This window comes from Schistocerca cancellata, chromosome 2 (genome assembly GCF_023864275.1).
Source record: "Schistocerca cancellata isolate TAMUIC-IGC-003103 chromosome 2, iqSchCanc2.1, whole genome shotgun sequence".
Lineage (NCBI taxonomy): Eukaryota > Metazoa > Arthropoda > Insecta > Orthoptera > Acrididae > Schistocerca > Schistocerca cancellata.
In genome coordinates this window covers 1,127,673,205-1,127,692,581 of record NC_064627.1, presented here as the reverse complement: position 1 = coordinate 1,127,692,581, position 19,377 = coordinate 1,127,673,205, and the positions used below count along the sequence as shown (strand labels likewise).

Genomic DNA, 19,377 nt, shown 5'->3' with positions numbered 1-19,377 from the left:
GAGGACCATTCGCAACCGTCTCCATGAAGCTGGGCTACGGTCCCGCACACCGTTAGGCCGTCTTCCGCTCACGCCCCAACATCGTGCAGCCCGCCTCCAGTGGTGTCGCGACAGGCGTGAATGGAGGGACGAATGGAGACGTGTCGTCTTCAGAGATGAGAGTCGCTTCTGCCTTGGTGCCAATGATGGTCGTATGCGTGTTTGGCGCCGTGCAGGTGAGCGCCACAATCAGGACTGCATACGACCGAGGCACACAGGGCCGACACCCGGCATCATGGTGTGGGGAGCGATCTCCTACACTGGCCGTACACCACTGGTGATCGTCGAGGGGACACTGAATAGTGCACGGTACATCCAAACCGTCATCGAACCCATCGTTCTACCATTCCTAGACCGGCAAGGGAACTTGCTGTTCCAACAGGACAATGCACGTCCGCATGTATCCCGTGCCACCCAACGTGCTCTAGAACGTGTAAGTCAACTACCCTGGCCAGCAAGATCTCCGGATCTGTCCCCCATTGAGCATGTTTGGGACTGGACGAAGCGTCGTCTCACGCGGTCTGCACGTCCAGCACGAACGCTGGTCCAACTGAGGCGCCAGGTGGAAATGGCATGGCAAGCCGTTCCACAGGACTACATCCAGCATCTCTACGATCGTCTCCATGGGAGAATAGCAGCCTGCATTGCTGCGAAAGGTGGATATACACTGTACTAGTGCCGACATTGTGCATGCTCTGTTGCCTGTGTCTATGTGCCTGTGGTTCTGTCAGTGTGATCATGTGATGTATCTGACCCCAGGAATGTGTCAATAAAGTTTCCCCTTCCTGGGACAATGAATTCACGGTGTTCTTATTTCAATTTCCAGGAGTGTATCTGGTTGGAGGCGACCGGAGAGACGTCACTATTTAGTATCTTTTCAAGCGATACTCGACGTCATGTGCGCCGGCAACCCAATGAGGCCTTCGTGTGGGGCATAGTTCAATTCTGAGGTGATTCAGGAGCATTTTGGGGGTATATTTCGTCCTGTGATTTGGAGACGCTCATTCAAGTTACTGAGAACATGAACCAGGTTCCTTGTTTCAGCTTTCTTGTTCACTATAAGCGTTACTCTTTTTTTGCAAATCATCAGGGTAAGCCGTTAAAGAGGTCAATAGCTGTGTCCAGACAGGGCTGCACGAATACGATCATTGTTCGGCGAGCACCCAGACACCATGTCGTAACTTGACTAGCCCGTTAAGTCATCGGATCTTCATTCCGCAGAAAATGTGTAGGGCTATTTAAAACATTGCGGTCTACGTCATCGAAGTGTGCTGGCTCTGTGGGATTCAGTCATTAGATGGTTGTTCCTGCTGGATACAGTTGTTGTTCTGATCCTTTCCGAAGTCTGATTTCATACAACTCTCCACAATACTCTGTCCTCTCTGTTTCCTGCCGTTGCCAGTCTACATGTTATATCCCTTCTTCCTCTCTGCATAGGTGCATCATCATTTATTTCACTGCCCATGTCTACTCAGTAGTTCTCGTCGCCTTCTGGAGTAAATATAGCGGTGTAGTATTTAGTGAATGTTAAGCGTTGTGTTACAAAGTTCACCGTCATCTTATTTCACATGTTTGGTGATTAGTTGCATGTTTTTTAATTAACCTTTGCTATTTTTTATACTATTGCCATTCCTGGCGTGTAAGGCCTTCATGCCTGATTGTGGTCATTTGCCTTAAAATTCTAATTTGTTATTTGTATTTTAGCAGTAAGCTTTTAAAACCTTATTTACTGCCAGTCCTGGCGTCTGAGGCCTCCTGCTGTGTTTGTGGCAACTTGCCTTTAATATTTCAATACCTGTAATTTTTTAGTTGCAGCGAGTTTTAAACAGTTCTTAATATACTGCCATTCTTGGCGTGTAAGGCCTTCAGCCCTGATTGTGGTCACTTGCCTTAAAATTCTAATTTGGTATTTGTATTTACGCAGTAAGTCTTTAAAACCTTATTTCCTGCCAGTCCTGCCGTCTGATGCCTTCTACTGTGTTTGTGGCTACTTGCTTTTAATTTTTCAATACCTGTAATTTGTAAGTTGCAGCGAGTTTTAAACAGTTCTTAATTTGTTGCCATTCCTGGCGTGTACGGCCTTCTGCCCAGATCACAGTGGCTTGCTTTGAAAAAATTATCTGCTGTATTTGTATTTAATGTTGGTTTGCTAAATTGTAACTCACTGAAAACACTAGCAATTATTTACCCAGTTGTTAATTCTTTCAATGTGGGGCGCCGGCCGGTGTGGCCGAACGGTTCTAGGCGCTACAGTCTGGAACTGCGCGACCGCTACGGTCGCAGGTTCGAATCCTGCCTCGGCCATGGGTGTGCGTGATGTCCCTAGGTTAGTTAGGTTTCACTAGTTCTAAGTTCTAGGCGACTGATGACCTCAGAAGTTAAGTCTCATGGTGCTCAGAGCCGTTGGAACCACTTTTTTTGATAACGTGTGGTATTTCTATTTAATAAAATATGGCGTTTCAGTCTTCTATCACTATTCTTTATTTTCAATTACCGGTTTCGGCCTAGCTGCCCATCTTCAGATCTGTTAGACAAAGTTAAAAATATAATTAATAAGAGAGATACAGTTAGTAATAGAAATATATTAGTATACAAAAAAAATTTTGGAACGTATTAAATGCCAACATACCATATATTGCAGTTACAGAGTAACTTGTGCGTAATCTAGTATGTTGGCATTTAATACGTTCCAAAATTTCTTTTTGTAAACTAAGATATTTCTATCACTAACTGCATCTCTCTTCTTAATTATATTTTTAACTTTGTCTAACAGATCTGAAGATGGGCAGCTAGGCCGAAACCGGTAATTCAAAATAAAGAATAGTGATGGAAGACTGAAACGCCATATTTTATTTAATGAACGATCGCGGAATTCCCATTAAGACAATCATGTCTAGTTTTGGTACTTCTATTTATTGTTGGGTCTGGAAATAATGGCTTAAAATAAATTGTGTGTGACTGTAAAAGGCAACCAATAGTAACTGATTACGGCCCCGTCCACAAGCGTAACCGAATCCAGCCTTCCCTTGACTACCAGGTTTCAGTATTCACGTCAGTCAGCGCCTGATTTCTTTGAAATGTTTGTGGTATAAGTGGACAATATTGCGCACTCCCTTCCACTCCAATTTGAGTCCATAAACGAAGGCTGGATTCTGTGCCACACGGTATTAGAGTCGGGCCTCCGGGACTTGCTAGTTTTTAGTCCGGTGTGCTTGCACCCCCTAGTAATTACTAGAGATGGGGGATCCGCTCTTGAACTGATTCATAGAGTTGAATCTTTCAAAGGAGTGAACAATCAGTGATTCAGAAAAAAAGAACGGTAGCTCCAAACGTTTCCCACGGCAGAGAGAGAGAGAGAGAGAGAGAGAGAGAGAGAGAGACGGAGCATATCAGCAGCGCCTCTGCTGGTCACAGCACAGTGCACGCCACACAACACAGCCAGCGCCAGCCTCTGCCTGCTTCTACCTTGGCTGCCTGCATTGTGCAGTGCCCCATTGGATTTTGTGTTTCACATATCCCGTGTAGTCTCTGCGCGTCGTCTGCTGCGTGCAGTGTCTGGCGCAGCTTAACTTCGCATCGCACTCTGTCGGCGATCGTTTCAGTCGCACGTCCTGCCCTCTGGGCAGTTGATGCGAGCAACAGGACAGAGAGCCACCTAGCGGATAACATAGGAACTACTTGCAACAACCTGCTCGCAAGGGAACAGACGATTTGTCTCAGAGCGGTTGAGTGGTGGCCATTCACCGCTCCCCCCACCCTCGGAACTCGCCCGCTCAACGCTCACCCCACCGTTCTCGACTCTAGCCAGAGCGTTGAGCAAAGCAACTCAGGTGTCACTCTGGTCTCTGCGGTCTTAGCTCACCCAGTAATACAGCTCGCGGCTCAACCTGCTCGACTCAGTGCTTCTGCATCGGAATTCGTCTCTACTGGATATTGTTCTTCGTAGTAATACCGCTATGTATATTACATTATTATGTTATGTATACAGCATTTGTTTTTATTTTATTTTTATTTGTTTAAACTGATCAGATTAGGTTCCTGACGACTCCTCTTACTATAGGATTTTTATTATGGACACTCGAATTTACACTTTAATTACGAGCGAACCGATAAACGTATCGCAAAATGTGATACACCAATATTTTTCTTGTTTTATTCTGCGTAAGGCTATATGCAGCACTTTCGTTTTACAGTCAAATTTATATATTTTTTTCTTATTCTGGTACGGATTTTGCGATTTTAGGTGTCTTCGGAAGGAAACGTTCACTTTAAAAATATATGGCTTGCGATGTATTTGTATGAGGTTAATGAAATTTTAATACATTATAGTCAAATATATTGTTAATGTAAATCTCAAGTTACAACATTTTCCGATCACCCAAAAAACCACGATAGCGCAAAATAAATCAATAATCAAAAACTTTGTCATATCGTGGAAATTTCAATAAACAATACAAAATTCTTACTCATTATCTGTGTTACTTCAAAATAGGATCAAATAAGATCAAAATACAGGTATAGTACTGGAATAAACCAAGTTTAAAGGGCAATGTGCCTTCCATTTATTTTCTATTGTAAATGAGTGGTGAGTCATGAAAAAGAGCTAATTCATTTCAGGGAGTGAACAGTTCTGATCCGATCTCCGAAAAGAACAGTTTTGCCCATCTCTATTCTGCGCCGCACGGTGTCAGAGTCGTACCTCCGGGACCTGCTAGTTTTTAGTCCGGTGTGCTTGCGCCCCCTAGTAATTACCGCCTGACTGTGAGGACAGCAATATGCCGAGCTCGGCGCTGGGACTGGCCGGACCGCAGCGCGCCCCGGGTACAGCATTCCCGGCGAGCTGCAGGCTCTGCGGCTGACACCGCGCCGGCCGGGGCTGGCCGCAGTTAATTGCGTGGCAGCGCGTGCCACCTGTTCCCACGGCTCTGCCGTCCGCACGCACGCGCTTACACACGCATACATACACAAGCACAGGCACATACACATACAGCTGGCCTTGGGTCGCCTCCCTTTCTCTGTGATTCTCATCATTCTGCAGCACAGTGTAGTGATCTACATCTACATTTATACTCCGCAAGCCACCCAACGGTGTGTGGCGGAGGGCACTTTACGTGCCACTGTCATTACCTCCCTTTCCTGTTCCAGTCGCGTACGGTTCGCGGGAAGAACGACTGCCGGAAAGCCTCCGTACGCGCTCGAATCTCTCTAATTTCACATTCGTGATCGCCTCGGGAGGTATAAGTAGGGGGAAGCAATATATTCGATAGCTCATCCAGAAACGCACTCTCTCGAAACCTGGCGAGCAAGCTACACCGCGATGCAGAGCGCATCTCTTGCAGTGTCTGCCACTCGAGTTTGCTAAACATCTCCGTAACGCTATCACGCTTACCAAATAAACCTGTGACGAAACGCGCCGCTCTTCTTTGGATCTTCTCTATCTCCTTTGTCAACCCGACATGGTACGGATCCCACACTGATGCGCAATACTCAAGTATAGGTCGAACGAGTGTTTTGTAAGCCACCTCCTTTGTTGATGGACTACATTTTCTAAGGACTCTCCCAATGAATCTCAGCCTGGCACCCGCCTAACCAACAATTAATTTTATATGACCATTCCACTCCAAATCGTTCCGTACGCGTACTCCTAGATATTTTACAGAAGTAACTGCTACCAGTGTTTGTTCTGCTATCATATAATCATACAATAAAAGATCCTTCTTCAACATGTTGTCGTCTTCAGTTTGAAAACTGGTTTCATGTAGCTCTCCACACCGGTCTGACCTGCAAGCCCCTTCATAACTGCATAGCTACTGCGGCTTACATCCGCATGGGTCTCCTTACAGAATTCAAGTCTTCGTCTCGCTGTATAAATTTTAAACTGTCACCCCGCCCCACGCTTCCGTCCACTACAAAATTGACTAGCCCTTGGTACCTCAAGATGGATGCTGTCAACAGATTTCGTCATACAGTCACATGTGGTGCAATGTCTTTTCATTACCTCCTAATTATCTTTTAGATCTGTTTGTTTTGGTCGTCAGTCCAGAGACTGCTTTGATGCAGCTCTCCAAGCTCATCTATCCTGTGCAACCGTCTTCATTTCCCAGTACCTACTGCAACCTACACCCTTCTGAATCTGTGTAGTGTATTCATCTCCTGGTCTCCCTCTACGTTTTTTTACCCTCCGCACTGCCCTCCAATACTAAATTGGTGATTCCTTGAGGCCTCAGAATATGTCCTAACAACCGATCCCTTCTTCTAGTCAACTTGTGCCACAAATTTCTCTTCTCCCAAATTCTATTCAATACCTCCTCATTAGTTATGTGACCTACCCATCTAATCTTCAGAATTCTTCTGTAGCTTCGATTATCTTTTTCTTTAAACTATTTATCGTCCACGTTTCACTTCCATACATGGGTACTTTTAGATCTATCCTTACAAATTTCAGCGTTTTTCTCTAACACCATATTTAAAAAGCTTTTACCTTCTTTTGATCTGATGTGCTTATCACTCACGTTTCACTTTCGTATAAAGCTGCACTCCATACTAAGTTTTTCAGAAAAGCCTTCCTAACGCTTAAATATGCATTTGACATTATAAAATTTCTTCTTTTCAGAAAGCATTTTCTTGCTATTCCGCAGTGCTCATAGCTGCCTAAATAGCTAAACGTATCTGCTACTTTCATTGTCTCATTTCCTAATCGAACAGTATCAGCATCACCTGATTTGACTACATTCCATTGCTCTGGTTTTATTTTTCTTCATTTTCATCTTCTATCCGATTTTCAAGACATTGCCCATTCCTTCCGTCTAGATCCAGTGGAATGCTACAAAAAATTACACAATTGTGACACAACAACAAATTCACGATAGCCGAAGGCAAAACAACGTACACTTTACTTCAAAGATCACTCCAAAGGAATTCTTCAGTTAAAAAAACTGCTTATGTAACACCCTATTTCTTAATAGACACAGATAATAAATTGAATTTCCACGAACACATGAGGCTAACAAAATACACTCGTAAAAAGCAGGAAACGCCCTACATAAACCGGTGAGGCTAAATTCAAAACAGTACAGACTAGGTCTACCAATCATACGGACGCAGCACTGTGCGCTTTTCGAATCAGCACTCAGCTTCGCAGATAGCTCACGGGCACGAAGACTGAACCAGGTTACTAACAAAGCATCAGTCATGCGAGGGCAGACAAGTGTCCCACAGAGAAGTGTCCTAGCCGGCCGGGGTAGACGAGCGGTTCTAGGCGCTACAGTCTGGAACCGCGCGACCGCTACGGTCGCAGGTTCGAATCCTGCCTCGGGCATGGATGTGTGTGATGTCCTTAGGTTAGTTAGGTTTAAGTAGTTCTAAGTTCTAGGGGACTGATAACCTCAGAGGTTAAGTTCGATAGTGCTCAGAGCCATTTGAACCATTTTTTAGAAGTGTCCTACTTAGGCTATCAGCAGCCTTTGACACCAACTCAGTGGATGCACTGTGTGTGTGTGTGTGTGTGTGTGTGTGTGTGTGTGAGTGTGTGCGTGTGTGCTTGTGTGTGTTGCTCGGATTATGACCGATAGATAGCACGATCAAATATGGAGCTTCAAGGTACTAGTTAAACATTACTTACAATTACTGGTGTACCTATACAGAAGACACGCCACCTTAAAAGTTGGCGTTTGGATACATGGAAATGTGAGTGGGATGTAAATGACGAATGGACTTAGACAGTACGACTTCCTCTCTGACGTAAGGGAGCGGTTGAGAATGGAACATAAACCGATCCAGCCGCGCTACGGTACTTTCCTTAACTGGACCCAGACCTTATCCAACAACCGTGAACGGCGTGAGACTGACACCGAAAATCCCATGCGGGGAAGAAGGTTCCCCATAACACTCTACCTTTGACTGCGGCCAACGCGCGAACATGAGTACAATTAAATACATTAACTGACAGTATTTCAAAAACAGCACATGTAGAATACCCGCGGAAACGACCTAACAGACATTCTTACATGCAACGTAACAACAGTTTCCAGAGGGTGGACAGAGACAACAATGTCACTGAAGAGGATGAGGAGGAACAGGAAGATGCTACGTAGCAGTAAATAAAACACCTATAATTATCAGTCAGACATAACGTGCCAAAATGCACAGACAAGTTCTACATAGATGTCAAATAATAGTTTAGGATACGAATACTAGAGTATATGTAGTATAGGGGCATTGCCAGCCTCGAGAAGAAAGCACCCGGTTCAGTGCAGTACATTGACGAATGCGTAACGTTAATGCATAGGATTAGCAATACAGGTTCTATATTACTACCTTTGTATTACATTCTTGTGACTGGCAGTCAACAGCTAGAAGAAACCATACTGAGATTTTCACGGCCAGTCACTATCGGTGATGGCACATCTAAATATTTCCTCTACAATCTTCTTGCCTTTTTCTTAAAACAACGAGATTTATATGTATGTATTTCAGCTTTAAATTATTTGCTGTTTAAAAAAGTATTTATTCCGTGTCGAATAGCGCAGAAGGACACAACAAAAAAAGATGACAAACGAAAACCGTAATATGTATGGCCCGTTTTAATTTATCAGGTGAAAGGTCTTTAAATTTGAAATAAATAAATTAATTTCGTCCACCTGCCCTTTGATGTGTGCTTTAATTCTTCTCCCTCAACTTTAATTCCAGTTTGCTCTTGGTCTCCCTTAGTGGGTGCTCACTGTGTCAGCAGCTCGTGGTCTTGTGGAGAGAGTTGCTGATTCTCGATCACAGGTCCCCAGATTCGATTCCCGAGCGGCACAATATGTCATACGCACATGGTTTGCTCACTATACTGGTCAAATAAAATGGTGAATGGCGGGAGGGAGGGACGTAGGTTACAACCCTGTATCACTCCATTGTCAACTACTGCTTTCCTTTGGTCTTCGACTTTTGACATACTGCTCATAAATTCACGACACCTGGATTTTTCAGGTAGTACGCTGTAGTGATTTGACAGCTGGTCGGGAAACGGCACTGTAGAAATACACTCCTGGAAATGGAAAAAAGAACACATTGACACCGGTGTGTCAGACCCACCATACTTGCTCCGGACACTGCGAGAGGGCTGTACAAGCAATGATCACACGCACGGCACAGCGGACACACCAGGAACCGCGGTGTTGGCCGTCGAATGGCGCTAGCTGCGCAGCATTTGTGCACCGCCGCCGTCAGTGTCAGCCAGTTTGCCGTGGCATACGGAGCTCCATCGCAGTCTTTAACACTGGTAGCATGCCGCGACAGCGTGGACGTGAACCGTATGTGCAGCTGACGGACTTTGAGCGAGGGCGTATAGTGGGCATGCGGGAGGCCGGGTGGACGTACCGCCGAATTGCTCAACACGTGGGGCGTGAGGTCTCCACAGTACATCGATGTTGTCGCCAGTGGTCGGCGGAAGGTGCACGTGCCCGTCGACCTGGGACCGGACCGCAGCGACGCACGGATGCACGCCAAGACCGTAGGATCCTACGCAGTGCCGTAGGGGACCGCACCGCCACTTCCCAGCAAATTAGGGACACTGTTGCTCCTGGGGTATCGGCGAGGACCATTCGCAACCGTCTCCATGAAGCTGGGCTACGGTCCCGCACACCGTTAGGCCATCTTCCGCTCACGCCCCAACATCGTGCAGCCCGCCTCCAGTGGTGTCGCGACAGGCGTGAATGGAGGGACGAATGGAGACGTGTCGTCTTCAGCGATGAGGGTCGCTTCTGCCTTGGTGCCAATGATGGTCGTATGCGTGTTTGGCGCCGTGCAGGTGAGCGCCACAATCAGGACTGCATACGACCGAGGCACACAGGGCCAACACCCGGCATCATGGTGTGGGGAGCGATCTCCTACACTGGCCGTACACCACTGGTGATCGTCGAGGGGACACTGAATAGTGCACGGTACATCCAAACCGTCATCGAACCCATCGTTCTACCATTCCTAGACCGGCAAGGGAACTTGCTGTTCCAACAGGACAATGCACGTCTGCATGTATCCCGTGCCACCCAACGTGCTCTAGAAGGTGTAAGTCAACTACCCTGGCCAGCAAGATCTCCGGATCTGTCCCCCATTGAGCATGTTTGGGACTGGGTGAAGCGTCGTCTCACGCGGTCTGCACGTCCAGCACGAACGCTGGTCCAACTGAGGCGCCAGGTGGAAATGGCATGGCAAGCCATTCCACAGGACTACATCCAGCATCTCTACGATCGTCTCCATGGGCGAATAGCAGCCTGCATTGCTGCGAAAGGTGGATATACACTGTACTAGTGCCGACATTGTGCATGCTCTGTTGCCTGTGTCTATGTGCCTGTGGTTCTGTCAGTGTGATCATGTGATGTATCTGACCCCAGGAATGTGTCAATAAAGTTTCCCCTTCCTGGGACAATGAATTCACGGTGTTCTTATTTCAATTTCCAGGAGTGTACAATGTCGTCCTCTCAGTAGTGTCATAGGCTCGGTCATTTGCGCGCTATTGTTCTCCTTGAATGTCAGACACATATCGTCTGTTCTGGCCGTCTCTAAATATCGTTTGTGCTATAATGGCCTCCAGATTTAGCTAAGTATCATATGTGAAGATATAAATACTGTTGTCGTCCAGATGAATAATCGTCTGTCTACAGTGGTCAAAAAGGCGCAAAATCTGTGACTTCAACATAATGCAAATACGTCCCGCCTAATTTATGAAGACATTCTTTCAAGATTTATTACGTTCTCACAGAGAGATAAATAAAAAGATGTTTCAAGAAGGAATGGCCATAGATTTTCCTTAACAGCAAACGAAATGCTCAGTCTTCTACTGAAACCTTTTGAAATAGTGTAAATGTTGTTTTCCGTGTCAGAATTGTCCGTAACAGTTTTATAGTTTCGTTAAAGCTTCTGTATACTCGAAAAGAATTCATGTGTAGCTTTTATGTGCCATCTAGCATTTAATATTACATTTCAAATCTACTTTTGTTCTCTGCTACATAATTTGTTCTTCATCTTATTTGATCTGGACAGACATCTCGAATGTAATAAAAATTTGAATTGTTGGTGAAACATGCACTTTGTAAAACTTGGAACTACTTACTTATTTACTTATTACTAGGCATCCGATTTCTAAGTTAAACGTTTCATACGTCACAGCCCTGAATGGTATGATTCTTTTTGTACCCCCTTCAACCTCTTCCCCTCCCCCGTCCCTCCTCCCCCTCCTTATTCCCCGAACAGTGTTATCATGTAGGTGCATGCTGTAATATGTGTAAGTTTTAGCGTGTGAGTGGAATTGCGGACCTTTATATTCCGTTCCGTCTGTACTTACCAAGAGAATTTTGACCGAATGTCTTCATGTTTCAGGAGCTGCGGCGGCGTCCCGGCTGTACGTGGACGCCATCAGCAAGCTGGCCAAGCAGGCGCAGCAGGGCACCTGGGGAGCCTCCGCTGACATCGGTGAGTCAGCGAGTGAGGCATCCTAATACAGTCATCGCTTTGGTGCTTTGAATGCTGACGCAATGCGAAAGGTGGACTGTAATTCCTAGAAGCGATGAATTCTGGCCTTTGGCGAAGCCCTCTCTTTCCTCATGCTTAAGCTGTGGAGGTCACCTAGTCTAGTTGATCCGATGGGTTTCAATGCGGAGTTAACGTAGCTAAAACCTTATTAATATATTTACGTTTTATTAATTTCCTATCCAAATTTGGCACTGGACGTCTTGAAAAAGGACATCAAATATGTAGGCCTTTCAATAAGTAAACAATTTCGATTGAAAAAATGCGGGATATCGCAGAACGTTACCGCTTCAGCTCCTACGGTTTCATGGAAGCTCCGATAGACGGCGGTGCTATGCGTGGCCTTCAAAATGGCGTCTGTAACGAAGATGAGTTCCAACCATTGCGTTTCCTTTGGTGGATAATCAGAGCACCGCAGATATTCGTAGGCTCTTGCAGAATGCCTACGGAGATCTGGCAGTGAACAAAAGCACGGTAAGTCGTTGTGCGAGGGGTCCGTCGTCATCGCAACCCTGTCTGATCTCCTGCGTGCCGGCCGACTCCGCAAGGGTATGACTCACGAAATGCTGGCAAGTGCGGACAGTGTCATTAGAGTTGGTCGACTGAGTACAATGAAACACCTCGTTCTCATCTGGACGTCTCTGCTGGAAGTGCTGACATGCTCATCCACCAGTTGAATTTAAAGGTATGTGTCCGCTGGGTTCCTCACCGCTTAACAGAGGACCATAAGAAACATCTATGTAGAATTGCTTACGCGGTGAAACGTGGATTCATCATTTCGAACCGGAAATAAAACTGTGGCTTTAAGCCGTCGCATTGAACGGAGATTATGTTGTAGAATAGCGTTTTGCAGTCAAAGCAGTGGAGAATAATATGATGTATTGTTGAACGGATATAATGTTGAAAAATAGTTTTTTTGCAGCCAAAGGGGTGGAAAATAATATGGTGTATTGGAATCCATAACAAAACGAAACTGCTTTCAGAAAAAAGTGTGCTGCATCACTTACTGAAAGCCCCTCGTATACTAATACAAAGTATCTCATGAATGTTATCGGTACCGACGGCGTTGACAGGATACTTTAGATCAAAAAATGGTTCAAATGGCTCTGAGCACTATGGGACTTAACAGCTATGGTCATCAGTCCCCTAGAACTTAGAACTACTTAAACCTCACTAACCTAAGGACATCACACAACACCCAGTCATCACGAGGCAGAGAAAATCCCTAACCCCGCCGGGAATCAAACCCGGGAACCCGGGCGCGTTTGATATCCTTTTAAAGGTGGCCAGCGAGCGATACGGGCTAGGATATTATCATGAAAGTAGATTGTATACGTGAAAGAGAACTGGAGGCACTGGAAGGTTTCATATTGATTACATAATGGTAAGACAGATATTTCGGAACGAGGTTTTAAAGTGTAAGACTTTTCCAGGGGCAGATGTGGACTCTGACCACAATTTATGGGTTGCGAACTTCTGATCAAAACTGAAGAAACGGCAAAAAGGCAGGAATTTAAGGAGATAGGGCCTGGATAAACTGAAACAAGAGGTTGTAGAGAGTTTCACAGGGAGCATTAGGGAACGATTGACAAGAACAAGGGAAAGGAGTACAATAGAAGAAGAATGTGAAACTGTGAGAGATGAAATGTGAAGGCAGCAGAGATTCAAAAAGGTAAAAAGATGAGAGCTAGTAGAAATCCTTGAGTAACACAAGACGGATTGAATTTAATCGATGAAAGGAGAAAATATAAAAATGCAATAAGTTGAGAAGGTGGAAGGCCATACAAAAGTCTAAAAAACGAGATCGACAGGAAGTTAAAAAAAAAGGCAGGAGTGGGTAGAGGACAAATGTGTTTCAAGTTGCCGCACCATTTCAGTCGCACGCTATGATTGGTTGGTTGTTGGTTGTTGTGGGGAAGGAGACCAGACAGCGTGGTCATCTGTCTCATCGGATTAAGGAAGGATGGGGAAGGAAGTCGGCCGTGCCCTTTCAGAGGAACCATCCCGGCATTTGCCTGGAGTGATTTAGGGAAATCACGGAAAACCTAAATCAGGATGGCCGGACGCGGGATTGAACCGTCGTCCTCCCGAATGCGAGTCCAGTGTCTAACCACTGCGCCACCTCGCTCGGTGCACGCTATGATGCACCTGCTCTCCGTACAGCAACAGAACTGTGCCTGGTGTTACCGTGAGATATGTAACTAACCTACTGAAGTACCTACCTACTATTGATCCTACCCGGCTTTCAAGGACAATTTTCAGGGACAATTTATTGTTTTTCTATGATATTTTTGTCTATGTCTCTGAGAGGGTAAAATTATGCCATATTGTTTGTCTTATTTCTTCAAGAGCTTGCCATTTGTCTTTTCAGAAAAGCTATGTTGAAAATATTTAGCTGTTGCACAACATAACACTTTTTTGAATAATTTTGTGAGGAAAAATTACACTAAACGCTGCAAGTTTGCGCTGATGAAGACGTTTCCTTGCCAAGCGTACAGAGGGGGTTGCAAGGGTGGACGGAGGCACTAGAAGGTCTAGTGATTAGCAGACAACCAATATTGTAGAGTTTGCAGTTTGATTTCCAAATACCGATCATGAACTGGTCTGTAGAATAAATTGGTACGTCTTTACTCATTTATAACATGCTGAGTGGTTAGTTACTTCAATAAATTGGAATCGTAAATTGACTCAAGTCCTTGAAAGGAAATTCATTAAAAAGGAATCATGGAAACATGTAGTTAGCATCAGGAATAAATTAAACATTTCAAAATAATCAGTTACCAGACTTCGCGATCAGGAATGCAAGTTGTCATGGAAAATTTCAGAACTTGGATTATAAGCAGAGTGATAGCGTCGGTCTGAAGCACTGTTTTGACAAGGTTTCCGCTCTTGACCGTCACATGTCGAGTACGAAAATTGTTGGGGCGTTGCTTCAAGACGACGCTGTTACGCAACAGATAATTCGAATTCAATATCCGCAACAAGTGTTCTTTCCAACACTTTAAAAATTGAAGTACATACTAAGAACAAGCTAGCATTTGTCATTACTTCACAGAAGCTGGATTACCATTCCATCAGCTATCCGATAGTCGTGTATTTTCAGCGTTTTGCCTTCTGTTATCCGGGTTTGGGAGAAACCGAAATCTCTGTTCAGGTTGCGATCCATCGTACCGTTTCAGTCTGCCACGAGTAAAGTGCTGTTACCAATAAAGAAATATCTGTTGAGTGGAAATGGATGGGAATTACGACTTTTTAAATATATTTTCCTAGTTAACACAACGAACTTCATTACAAAACACAACTGAACTACGTCCAGAATACGTTAAACACGACAAATGTGCTTGGTATTAAGAAACAGTAATAAAATAAGAATAAAATATACGCAGTGGGTATAACTCAGGCAACGAAATAACGTTAACAGAAAAAACAATTAAAATAAATGGGATCTGCAATTACCTTCAATAGGAAACGCCAGTGGATAAAATTACTCGTACAGTGGTCTCCGAGGCATAAGGGCAAAAGGAATTTTCGCACTATGTGCTTCTGTCAAGTAACATACTTCAATTAAATTTGGACCACACATAGAAATAACTGCTACACTACACTACATAACGTAAATGAAAGAAGTAAGCAGTGAGAGGAAAACAAATGACACGTCTCTTCAAAGGAAATACTTACGCTGAAGTCATCGCGATTCATAAAGGTTCCATAGACATTACAAACGGGGAGACAGTGTAGCATAGCATTCTCTACAAAGTGCTTCCGTGATGACCACAAAACTGGCAAGGAGTTCTTGTGACAGGGTGTTCCATTCCCCCCGCCAGCGCTGTTGTCAACTGCCCGATGGTCCCTGCACCACATCCCACACCTGCTCGATGGGATTTAAGTAAGGAGAGCGGGCTGGCCAGTCCATTTGCCGAATAACACCTCGTTCCAAGGTTCCTACCTAAGCATTGTCAGCCATAGAAATAAAGTCAGAGGCAAATGCACCCCTGAAAAGACGCTGCTGGGGAAGGAGTACAGTGTCATAAGAACGGCTACCGGTGAGTACCGGTAGACCGGTAGACCGTATTCGAATCTCGATCAATGTTAGCATTCTTGAGTGTCACCTATTACTTCTCTCATCTCTGGAAGAGTTTGTTGATATGAAAAATACCGTGTTCCACTGACGTTCGGAGTCCACGTCGAGCCGGCCGCGGTGGTCTAGCGGTTCTGGCGCTGCAGTCCGGAACCGCGGGACTGCTACGGTCGCAGGTTCGAATCCTGCCTCGGGCATGGGTGTGTTTGATGTCCTTAGGTTAGTTACGTTTAAGTAGTTCTAAGTTCTAGGGGACTTATGACCTAAGATGTTGAGTCCCATAGTGCTCAGAGCCATTTGAACCATTTTTGAACAGTCCACGTCGAATTGTACGTCCCTCTGTAACTCGGTGGGTAACTCAGTTGAAAGGTCGGAGGATGGCACAGGACAATGCCTAGAAAGGCACTGGGGTCTTCGATTGACGACTGCTTTACTTTTTTTTTACCCCTGTGTAACATTGCGCTTCCCAAAAACATAACACCTGAACCAGCAAAACGACCATGTTCGACAGTGGTCCAGGGGCATGATGTATTCCCATCTGTCGTCACATGATGGTACGCCTAGAATCGCTACTCAGACGGGATCTGCTCTCATCCGAGAACAACACGCGAACCCAGTCCTCATTGCTCCAGCCCCTATGCTCTTGGCACCATCGCAAACGGTTCCGCGGATGTGCGGTAGTCAACAGGAGACAACGTGCTGGTCATCCGTCAAAGAGACCACCTTCATGCTCAAATGGCTCTGAGCACTATGGGACTTAACATCTGAGGTCATCACTCCCCTAAAACTTAGAACTACTTAAACCAAACCAACCTAAGGACATCACACACATCCAGGACCGAGGCAGGATTCAAACCTGCGACCGTAACAGTCATGCGGTTCCGGACTGAAGCACCTAAAACCTCTCAGCCACAGAGGCCGGCCACCTTCATGCAATCGCCGTGCCATTGTGGAGACTCCGTGCTTTCCAGTACTGTGAAATGTGATGCCAGTTGCCGTAACTGGTTGACCTTCGTTTCGTTTTACGTATTGCACAATGTGCCGATCTTGGGAGGGTTCTTGCAACATGTTCCCGCATTTTGATTAATTTCGATTGAGTAAATAATTTAAACTTTGTCTCCCTCCTTAATTTTTGCACAGTAGCATATATAAACATTCCACATGAAGCCTTAGAACCAGTTCAACTAAACTTTGACAGAGCAGAAGGACTGTCATCTGTATAGGACCGTTCCACTTGGGTAATCTAAATTACAGGGCAGCGAGCACAAGGCACAGGCACATCACGTGTAATAAAAATGACTCTGAAATGCTTGTTGGTTGCTGAAAAAATATCGTAGCTGTTTTTGGAGATATTTTTATTTCCACATCACAGCATGTTTCGGGACCAGCCCATCGTCTGGTGACCATATACATTTATGTAAGCTCAATCATATCGTATATCAGGTGTAAGGGAAAGTTATTGCACCTGGTATACCGTATTTGGCGGACAGGGTGGGAACCAATCTGCGATTGTTTCCTGATGATTGTGTAGTGTACGGGAAGTAGTCGAAATTGAGTAGGATACAAGAAGACTTGCACAAAATTTTTGGTTGATCTGATGAATGGCAACTCGCTTTAAATGTAGAAAAATATAAGTTTATGCAGATGAGTAGGAAAAACAAACCCTTAATGTTCGGATACAACCTTAGTAGCCTCCTTCTTGACATCGTCATGTCTTTAAAATATCTGGACGTAACGTTGCATAGAGGAGTTGTATGCCGGAATACCTCTTTCGGATCAAGTAATAGGAAGAGAAGAGCAAGTAGACGAAGATGTCATGGGAGATGACATTCTGCAAGAAGAATTTGATAGATCTCCAAAAGAACTACGGGACAACAAAGAAACGGGTATTGATGACATCCCTGCAGAACTAATAAAGAATGCTGGTGACAGCATGAAAATGATGCTGCTTAAACTTATTAGGTCCATCTATATCACATGAGAGATACTGATAGACTACCAGAAATGTATCATTGTTCCTATGCCAAAGAAGGCAGCAGCTACAAAATGTGAAAAGTACCGAACTCGAAGCCTAATATCACTTGCATCAAAGATTCTCATAAAAATAGTTCTGAAGGCAATTGAAGAGAAGGTGGAGGATATGCTGAGTGAAGATCAGTTTGATTTCAAAAGGGGATTGGGAACAAGAGAGGCGATTCTGGCACTGGGACTCGTTATCGAAAAGCAATTACGGAAAAATAGACCAACTTATATTGCCTTTGTAGATATGAAAAAGTCATTTGATGACGTTATCTGGCAAGAGAAGTTCAGAGTGCTGAGGAAAAATGGAATAAAGTACAAAGACATGCGTGTGATACTCAGTTTCTAGAAGAATGAGGTGGCAGTGATTAAGAAGGAACAAGAAACAAATACTAGAAAAGGAGTAAGACAAGGATGTGCTCTCTCTCGTCTTATATTCAATGCTTCCATCCAGGAAGCTACAGACCAAGTTCAAAAAACTACTGAGGTGGGGATCAAAATTAATTGGCAGAAGATATACATGCTACGTTATGCATATGATACTGTTATAGTCACGGAGACAAAATAAGATCTAGAGGAAGTCCTCAGAACAATGGAAAAAATTCTATGCAATTAGTATGGAATGAGAATAAACAACAAAAAGACTAAAGTGATGGTATGCAGTACAGGAGCAGAATATGAACCTCTGAGAATGAGAATTGAAAGTGAGGAGCTGGAAGTGATACAGGAATTTACTTACCTGGGAAGCAAAATGACAAGGTATGGTAGAAGCGGGAAAGAAATTGCGAGCAGAATACAAAAGGCCAAAATTGCATTTAATCGGAAAAGGAACTTACTTACCAGCATCAGTATCAGTCTGAAAATAAGGAAACGTACCATGAAAGGTTTCGTTTGGAGTGCGGCCCTATACGGATGTGAACCTTGGACAGTTGGAGGAGAAGAGAGAACACGGCTAGAGGCCATGGAGATGTGGTGCTATAGAAGGATGATGAAGATCAGCTGGAGAGACAAAGTAACAAATGAAGAGGTGCTTAGAAGAGTACAGGAAACCAGATCTCTGTGGAGGCACATCCAAACAAGAAGAGACAAACTTGTAGGGCACATCCTACGTCATAACAACATCATTGTAACAATAGCAGAGGGAACTATTGAGGGAAGGAATCGGCGGGGGCGACCAAGGATATCATACATGCAACAGCTCATCAATGACGTTGGATGTAACAGATACGTGGAAATGAAGAGGAAGGCAGACAGAAGAGAGGAATGGTGCTCTACTGCAAACCAGCCTCAGGGTTGAACACTAAAAGAAGAAACGTTGCAAAGAGATATGAAATGGAACGAGGATGAGAGGATTCTGGTAGGTAAGGCGAATGGTCAACTTCTGGTAACTGAGGGAATTTTGGTTCATCTGTAAAGTATCCTGCTTACAGGACGCTCGTGCGATCTACTCTTGAGTGTTGCTCCTGTGTTCGGGGTCTGTACCAGGTCGGATTAAAGCAAGAAGTCGAGGCAGTGCAGGGGTGGACTACTAGATTCTTCGAGATACACTATTGAAAAAATTAGAGGACTGGCATTTGAAGCTGATTGCAGAACGATTCTACAGCAGCCAACATACATTCGCTGTAAGGGCCGCGAAAATAAGATAGGATAAACTCGTGCTCAAATGCAGGCAGTCGCTCAGTTTGCGAGTGGAACAGGGAAGAAATGACTAGTAGTATTACGGGGTACCT

The 19,377-nt window shown here is 44.7% G+C and overlaps 1 protein-coding gene across 1 annotated transcript in view; it reads left to right on the top strand.

The window, feature by feature from the left end:
• The window catches only part of LOC126161268 (brain-specific angiogenesis inhibitor 1-associated protein 2-like), a 627,170-nt gene that overhangs the window by 504,735 nt on the left and 103,058 nt on the right, over positions 1 to 19,377 (top strand). Inside the window, exon 3 of the mRNA XM_049917007.1 lies at positions 11,401 to 11,493. Within this exon, the coding sequence (XP_049772964.1) occupies positions 11,401 to 11,493 (93 nt within the window). The remainder of the gene's footprint in view (positions 1 to 11,400; positions 11,494 to 19,377) is intronic.